The following is an 8,797-nucleotide window of genomic DNA, read 5'->3' on the forward strand; positions in this document are numbered from 1 at the left end:
ACAAACTCTCTGAACAAAACAATCCAACCATTAGAGACACTACAACGTGCTGCTAGCGTGACCCTACATGTGGCAATGATGCATGAAAAACAACACACATGAGCCGCGTCCACACTATCTGTGAGCCTACCAACCTCTGTCTGTTATTGCACTGCAGGACCATACAACACTGGCCGAGCCTTAACCAGCACTGCAGCTGTGCTGAGGGCGAACACAGCAACAGAGCTTAGCTTAGCGTAGCTACTGCAATACACTGTCGCTCTGTTTACAGATTAAACCAAAGATGATTGTTGCTGAGCAAAGCCTGAACACTGAAGCACAGTGTTGCTACAGTGAATAGTAGTTTATAGCCAAAGGGAGATACTGCTTATGTACAGTAGCTTTCTCTATCTGCTATGGGGAAATACTTGAGACAACTGCTCCCTGCTGTACGGAGGGTAAATACAATGTAGTGGCCAAGAGCAGGTAGGAGTTGAGCGGACTGTGAGTTTGTTTAGTGGGAGAGTTCAGGTGTGTGCGGCAGGGCAACAATAAGGACACGTCACAATGGCCAGGTGTTAGCCGGAGCATTTCAACAATCAGTCCTGGCACTTCCTGACAGGGTGGCCGTTTGAGATAAGCGGTAAAAGTGGTCTTACTAATAAAACCATACAAAAAAATCCCCAGGTTCCTTTGTTGTCAAGACAAAAACAGAACTCAGTTCAGGCACACACACACATGTGCACACCCACACCCACAGAGAGAGACAGAGTGAAAAACACAAACATATGCACACACTTAAGGGGACAATTCCGGAAGCTGCCACTGTTCGTGTGTATGTGGTGTGGCCTGTCACTACAAATTCCTTTTCAACACTACTGGTGCTACAGGTTTTAGATGATCTCACACGCCTCTCACACCTCTCACACCTCTCACACCACGCTCTGGGCTCCACTAGGGGAGGAGGACCGGAATTATGAGAGACAGAGAGAGAGAGAGAGAGAGAGAGATGAGGAAAGAGAGGAGAGAGAGAGACAGAAACAGAGAAAGACAGACAGACAGAGAAAGAGGGAAAGAGGGGAGAGAGAGACAGAGAGAGGAAGAGAGAGAGGTCCTGGAGAAAGTAGAAGAAAGAGCTACAAGAAGGGTGGTGGGAACAAAGGGAATTAAGCCTGCTAAGATCTTCCGCCGATAGGAGCAGGGAACTTTAGCCCCACACAGACCCCTCCGTCCGAGCTCAATCAATTCCTGCCCCGGCCAACCCGACCCAAAAGCAGGCCACAGCACCCACTCCCATGACAAAGACAAACAAATCTGATCCATACAACAATGCCTCGGTTTCATCCAAGCTTGGGTGGATTTTTCTCCACAGGGTTTGCTCAACCAAGCCAAACAATTACATGCACCCTGTCCATAAAGGGGCTGGAAAAAGCAGCCAGAGGGGTCGAAAGAGGGAGAGAGAACGAGAGAACGAGAGGAGAGAGAGAGAGAGAGAGAGAGAGAGAGAGAGAGAGAGAGAGAAGGGAGATTACCACCGGGGTTCAACAATATTTGCGTTGCCTTATCCACCTCATCACTAAACAATACCTAACCCTTACATAAATGCCTCAACCCAAAGAGAGAGCGAAACCGTAGTCAAGGAACAAAACATTCCACGCCATAATTAATTTTATTATCGTTCATTATTGCTTTGTAATCCTATCTCCAATCTGCTTCGTGGTGACCCATAATGCACTTAAGCCACACAACAGGCCGCAGGGGCAACAATGGCTTCCTTGTGCTTGTTTTTTTTTCTTCTTCTTCTTTTCTTTCTTTCACAGCTCCTCCACTGATACCTGTGCAAGGAGTAAACAGACCCGCCGAATCACATTCAGCAACCTACAACCTTCTCCCTTCTTCCGGCATAGCAGGCAATGCTGATATGCAATCTGCACACGATTACCCCTCCCAAAAGACACTGGCTTCTGCCCCCAGGGGCAGTACTTGCAGAGAGGGGTGGGGTGGGGGGGGTTATTGTAAGCTCCCCCTGCAGGGTGGTAATTCTAACTGTGAAAAGGGCAGGCAGGTTGTCTCTACTCTGGGGCTGGTGGCCGTCTGCGCAGGTGAAAGGGGCCAAAGCCCAGCAGTGGTCAGAGGGCCTGGGGTGACCCCGCTAACTGGACAGGGCTCTCGCTAATGCTTCACAGCGCTACCACCAAGCTAACTGGACAGGGCTCTCGCTAATGCTTCACAGCGCTACCACCAAGCTAACTGGACGGAGCTCTCGCTAATGCTTCACAGCGCTACCACCAAGCTAACTGAGAGAGAGAGAGAGTGAGAGACAGAGCATTGAAAACGATACTCTCTCTATCTTTGAACACTAACTGTAGCGCTTCAAGTCATTTCAGGGAGCTGGCCCATGTTTAATCCCACTGTGGGTCAGCAGACACAGAGGCCCGTGTGTCACCTCAGAGCTGTGAGGCAGAACACAAGCTTAGCCAAGCTCAGGGTTGGAGGCGCGGAGCGCGGCTACTGCAGATGACATCACCTCTGTCTCTCTCTCTCTCTCTCTCTCTCTCTCTCTCTCCGTGCACAAACATATGTTGGGCCTTGACTCAGCGCACTGATCTCTCTCTCTCTCTCTCTCTCTCTCTCTCTCTTTCTCCCTCTCACTGATCTCTCTCTCTTTCTCCCTCTCACTTTCTCTCTCTCTTTCTCCCTCTCACTCTCTGCTGGAGTCGCGCTTTAGGAGTCTTAAGGCACCCCGATTGGGGACCCACCAGTCCTCCACCGCCTCCGCGCTCTGCCCCCCACTCAGAGAAAAACAGTGCTCTTTTCCCTCCACCTCCCTCCCCCATCTCTCCTTTCCTTCCTTCGACCTGATTCAGCCACTTAATCCCTCTCGTCCCATGATCACCCGGTTCCCACAGCATCAAATCCCGTCATATGACAAGAGAAAGTATGTGCAAATCTGCTTAAAACACACCAAAAAGAGAGAGAGAGAGAGAGAGACACACAGGGGCATCAAGACCTCACTATCCTCCTCTTCCATCGCATTCACGTGAGACTTTCAGCTGTGTGGACTCACCCATCGGGAGTCAGAGACAGAGAAAGGAAGAGAAAGACAGAGAAAGGAAGAGAAAGAGAGAGAGTTCTCCTAGCAAGAGCCAAGATGTCTATCACCGGCTACTTTACAAAAGAAACAGGGATACCCCACGTGGACATGTAAGGCCATCTCAAAGCCTCTGGGGCAAAAGGCAGAAGCCTGTCAGCTGTGGATGGGGAGTGTGAGGGAGGTGGGGAGAGAGGGGTCAGCTCTCCTTATAATTAGCAAACTGATTAAAGCCCAAGGAACAAAAGCTAGCTTGCCCAAGATGGTCACATCATATCAGCCCGCAGTTGGCCTTAAGGCACGGACACTGGGAGACAGAGGGGGGACGGGACGGACGTCAAAATGGAAAATTCCAACAGCAGAAGTTATTAAATATAGAACGGGAAGGTGTGTAGCGTTAAACATGTGTGACTTCCAAGCAAAGATCTTTCACACTTTCAAACTCAGGTTTTTAAGAGTCTAGGAGAGACTCTTTCAAGAGCTCTATATAACATAACCTTGAGCCCCCTTGTCACAGTTTCAGACTTTTGAAGACATGTCTTTTTTTTTTTTCTTTCCTCGCGAGTCTTGGAAGAGGGACACGAGCGAACCACATCCCGTTTAAAGTGAGGGAAGAGAGGGGGAAAAACGGACTAGAGTCTCTCCTTTCATATTCACACCCACACACGCAGAAAGAGTTTATTGTAGCCCAAACAAACAGAATGGGCTGGCCGGGCACATACGCCGACTGGCAGGTCCTGTGTGTGGTCCGAGACTCACGGGAGACTGAAAAAACTCAGTGAGAATGCATAAGAGAGAGAGAGAGAGAGAGAGAGAGAGAGAGCACATAATTGCCTACGAAGCACTTTGGTCAAATAGCCTTTTCACAAAAGCCTAACTGGTGGAAACCACTAAACTCAGTATGCTCCATCTCAGGGCAGTCTTGAAGCGCTGCGGTCAGCCGAGCGAGAGGCGCACCGTCTGAAACACACGCCAGGAGCCCCAAGAGGAGTAGAGTCCCAGGACTGACATTGACCCAGGGCTCAGCCACACCGCTACACACTCCTTCCATCCATCTCTCACTCCCTCACTCTCTATCTCCTCTCCTCTATCTCTCCCTCCCTCACTCTCTATCTCCTCTCCTCTATCTCTCCTTACCACACTCCTCATCTTCACCACCTCTGACTCTCTCTCTCTCTCTCTCTCTATCTCTCCTTGTGTAATCCTTTCCACTACAGTGCTCTCCAACATATCTACTCACTTAAAGAAATGCACCAGGGCTTTTGAAAGCAGACCAAAAACCTGACACCTTCCACTAATGACTTTGCAGTGTATGTACATGGTTTGAGATTATAACCACTACTTCCGCCAGCTCCTCTGACTCCTCCATTCAAACACACACACACCCACCCCCGTCTCCTCTCAACCCCAGGAAAAAGTTTGCGCTTGTGTAAATAGTTTAGCAGTGGATGTGGGCTGGCGAAGGCAGGGCACGTTTCAGTGTAAACACTAGCATGAAAGAGGAAGCACCACCATCACACACATCGAGGAAAACAAATCACAGTCACCGTTCCTCCACTCCGTGGCAGAACCCTGTGAGCCAGGAGGGTAGAGCAGGACGAGAGGAACCAGAACCGTGTCACTTGGTTCTCGTCCCCCAATCGCCCGCATCTAAACCTGGAACTACCTTTTCTTCCCCCTCCGTCCCATCCCACCGACCCCAACAAGATGCCAGCGGATCCTCACCTTCAGGCTCCAACGTGGCCTCTTCTTCCTCCGTTGCGTGGAAAGGTGGCCGAGCCACGGAGACGGTGGCCAGGGACAGGAGAAGCGCTCCCAGCAGCCACGCCCATCCGGTGGACATCCCGTTAATGGAGGGTGCGTTTACCCATAACCCCTTCCTCGGCCTCCCCCTGGACACTGATCCCATCTGACGAACTCCGCCCAAACATGAACTGCAGGAGGTCTGGCCTGTCACTCACTGGAATTTCCTCCAAACACCTGGACTGAGGAGAGTAGTGGGAGGAGTGTAGATGGGGGAATGGATCAAGAAAAAAAAGGTTTTGATCAGGGCGAGCAAAAGCAGTAGGGATGTGAGCGGCGGACAGTGATGAAGGGGAGTGCATAGGAGAGGAGAGGGAAGCCATGGTAAATAAGGTGTTGAGGCGTAAGCAGCAAGGGAGAAGAGGGAAACAGATCAAATGGAAAAAAGGACACATGGTTAATTTTTCGAATTGACCCACAAAAAATAGTGTGCGCTAGTTTGTATACTGTAAATCACAATACACTACATACCCATTACTTAGTTTCGTTGCACAATACAGCACATACCGATGATTAGTTCAATCATTCTAAGAAGGTACTTATAAGACGGGATGTGTCAGTGTCGACACAGACGTACAAGGAAGAGACAATGCGCATGTGTCAAAATGTAAATAAACAGATATACCAAAATGCCGCAGACATAGCAAATGTATGAGGCTCTCTTGCTTACAGCTGAACTACAGCTCTAATCATAGAATAATACGTATAGCAACTGTTAAGCAGTCTAAAACTATATTAACCAGGAGTTATGACGCAATGATATGAGACTTAACTTTATATTATTTCAATGTCAAACTTGTGATCGTGGAACAGGAACTTGTGAACAGGACAGCGATATCATAAGAGAAATACATCCTCATATTTAGGGAATAAAATTAGGCACTGTAAGGATGTTTTACAATTCAGATTACCACATGCAAAACGTTGGCACATACCTGAGAGAATAATATTCTTTGAAACTCGTCTTTTGCATTTATTTTCATCACTGTGAGTTATTCTGTAACTAATCTTTACCAAGTCATTACGCTCTGAGAAAGCAATAACATTTATCAAGTTTCAGCTAATACAGATGTAATCGAGATTGGGCACAGTTCGGGGGGTGGAGATTTACGCCAAAAATGTGTTTTCACTTGGTATCTTGTTTCATAGAGACAGTTTCACGCACCAGCGAGTCATTTCAAGCACCACGACCGAACGCACGAACTTCAAATGGCTGTATGAGTTCAGTGGTCGACCGGGTCACCCATCTGTGTGCCGGACCCGTCCCACCAACCCATCCGCGTCATGATGAGCGGTACACACGCAGCTGGCTGTCCAGAAATCTTGGGCCATATTCTCAAGCACATGAAGAATTACGATCTGTAGGAATAAGTGCTTTTTCTGTTCTGTTTCAAGTTCGGTGTATGGTCAAATTAATGTATTGAAAAGCCAAACAATGCGAGAAGGTTAGTTGACAGCTCTAACCTACTTATTAACTGGACGATATTTTAAGCGCGAGTTCCTTGTATGCCTTTTTCCATTATGTAAGTGTGGCCCAAATTGATCTAAATAATTTCTCTTCATTGTATCTTGTCCTGCACCGATACATAAATCAATTTTCTAAGGCCAATTGGCATTTTGCGAATTTATCGAGAGTAAAAACATGTCATGATGTCCCTTGTGATTAGTAATGAATGATTTTCAAAGAACCTGCAGATGTGTAGCACAGTTTTTAAGGAGCCAAGTTCAAACATAACGAGACAGCAAAAGGTGCTGTGTAGTAATTAAAGTAGGCTAAAGAAAATGGTTTTACTTTCTTTTATTCTCCACGAAATGGTTTCTAACCCTGTGTCGTCTTTACTGGTAAATCTCAGAAGCTGATTGCCTCCCTATTCATATTGAAATCAGTTTGCTTTTATTACAATGGCTGCACAGCAAGAAACGCTCTAAGATTTACGGTTTTATATGTAGCCATTGAAAAACACGGCTGCAATCTCGGGTAATTGGCCCTGATCAGCGCGGCAGAGCGTGGACTACTAAACAAGTGTTAATTACTAAAATCACAATCATTAATGAGCACGCATCGATAATGAGCCCATCATTTAAATTACCAGAGATAGCTGTGTGAATTTAAATAATACGCACCACAACACGATGAAAAAAGTAGTGTCAAAATAAAAAACATTTACCAAGTCTGTTACAATTTAGCCGGTAATGCTGTTTACTATCAACGTAATGAACTCATGTCAGTTGCTGTTATAGCAAACATTAAAATATTTAATCTCTACATTACCAAGAAGACGGGTATCAACTGAATAATAATAAAAACTGAAAGAGTTCACTCTTCAAAATTCCACTGACCTTAGGGAACCTCAATGTGCTTTGTATTAATCAAAAGCTAAAAAGCTTATGTTACATCTGACAGAAAACAGTATATAATTTACAATTAAATTAACCATAAAACAAATAGCCCATCAAGCTGTTTAAAGAAAACATAATTGAAAAGAGGAAGACACTCGTGGGCCGAACACGGAGGATGAAAATAGAGTGTAATACCTAAGCTTTTCGCAAAGGTTTTGCAGAAGTCACTTGATGCTCACATACGTGTCAGGCAAAAGTAAGCATGGTGTGCTATGAAAGCCTCATCCGCAGACTAGACTACACTTTTAGATCTGTGCCCCGTATAAAACTCATCCCAGTACTGACAAACTCCAGATAAATATGCCTACCTCGGCGGACCAAACACTTTCGGGACGCGATCCGCATGCACGGAGGAGCCAGGCGAGTGCATGGGCCGGATCGCAAGAAGAATGTGTAGTCCCGACGGGGCGACGTCTCCCAAACTCTAGCAAAAATGCCAAGCAACGAATTCCTAACTCCCGAAAAATCCGGAGATGTACGATTCAAATCACGACAGAACAACGCAGGAATTCCGAAAGCTTCTCATGATCAATATGCCGCATGAATCCTGGAATGTTTTGTAAATCCCAGAGACAGTTTGAAAAACATACGTCCGCGGAACTTTTTATCCTCTTCACCAATCACCAAAAGTTGTCAAATTCCTTGGTTCTGCAAGCTTCATCTAAAACGAGAAGATATGCAGCCTTGGACTGACGAAAGTGTTGGGCAAAAGAACGATTAGACGTCCTCCCAAACAGACCCAAAATCCATAAACTTCGAGGATTCCTCACGGCAGATCGTCTACCCCTCCGAGAATCCTGAGTTCTGTTCTCAGACGCTTTGTCAGGTTTACTGAGTTTTTTTTCCTCGTCTTACGTCCCCACTCACTCTCTCTCCAACCCCCTCGAGTGTCACTCCCCCCTGAAATCCGAGCTGTTTCCTGACTACACTTTTTTGACTCTGACTTTCTCCGCCAATCAAAAGTCCGGGTTCTGCAGTTTTACGCAGTGCTTCTAGCAGAGCCCGTGTGTTCGCTCCGAGCACTCGAATGCAGTGCGCATTTTACTTCGCTGCCTGAAAACTTTGTGCGATACAGGGGTCCTCCTCCCCCAATATCTTCTCTGCCTCTGAACGCGTCTGCTCTCATTAACAACGCCGCCTAGTGGAGAAACATACCAATGAGGAAACTAGTAGGTTAGAATAACGCTGTTATTGGATCAAGTTTAGTCACACTTCCACAACTGCTCTGGAGTTATTACAGCGTTATTACTGTTTCATTTGTTTGCTCGCCCATATGTTATTGCCTTGATGTGTGAATGGGTTATTTCTGCATTTAGGAGTGATTTTCTTCAGAAATCTACAGATGTTAACTTTGAAGTTGAGTAGGAGCTAGAATTGATCTGTCGCTTAAAGCAGACCCAGTGCAGGTGTTTCACCAACTCCTCCTGTGTTCTCATGGACTTGTCACACTTGTGAGGCAAAAATGGACCCAGCTTAGCACCCTCTGCCCCACGGCGGTTCTCTTGGCTGTTTTGGCATGTTGTT

The 8,797-nt window shown here is 46.7% G+C and overlaps 1 protein-coding gene across 9 annotated transcripts in view; it reads right to left on the reverse strand.

The window, feature by feature from the left end:
* Positions 1-8,337, reverse strand: part of fgfr2 (fibroblast growth factor receptor 2) — a 50,013-nt gene extending 41,676 nt beyond the window's left edge. For 2 of the 9 annotated variants that reach the window (XM_031578527.2, XM_031578523.2), the window contains exons 1-2: positions 7,582-8,337; positions 4,796-5,055 (exon numbers count right to left, since the gene is read on the reverse strand). In XM_031578527.2, the coding sequence (XP_031434387.1) occupies positions 4,796-4,979 (184 nt within the window). In that variant the 5' untranslated portion in view covers positions 4,980-5,055; positions 7,582-8,337. The remainder of the gene's footprint in view (positions 1-4,795; positions 5,056-7,581) is intronic. The other 7 variants (XM_031578528.2, XM_031578526.2, XM_012817058.3 and 4 more) reach the window with 5 other exon arrangements.
* Positions 8,338-8,797: the final 460 nt, after the last annotated feature.

The sequence above is a fragment of the Clupea harengus genome, chromosome 13, assembly GCF_900700415.2.
Source record: "Clupea harengus chromosome 13, Ch_v2.0.2, whole genome shotgun sequence".
Taxonomy (NCBI): Eukaryota; Metazoa; Chordata; class Actinopteri; order Clupeiformes; family Clupeidae; genus Clupea; species Clupea harengus.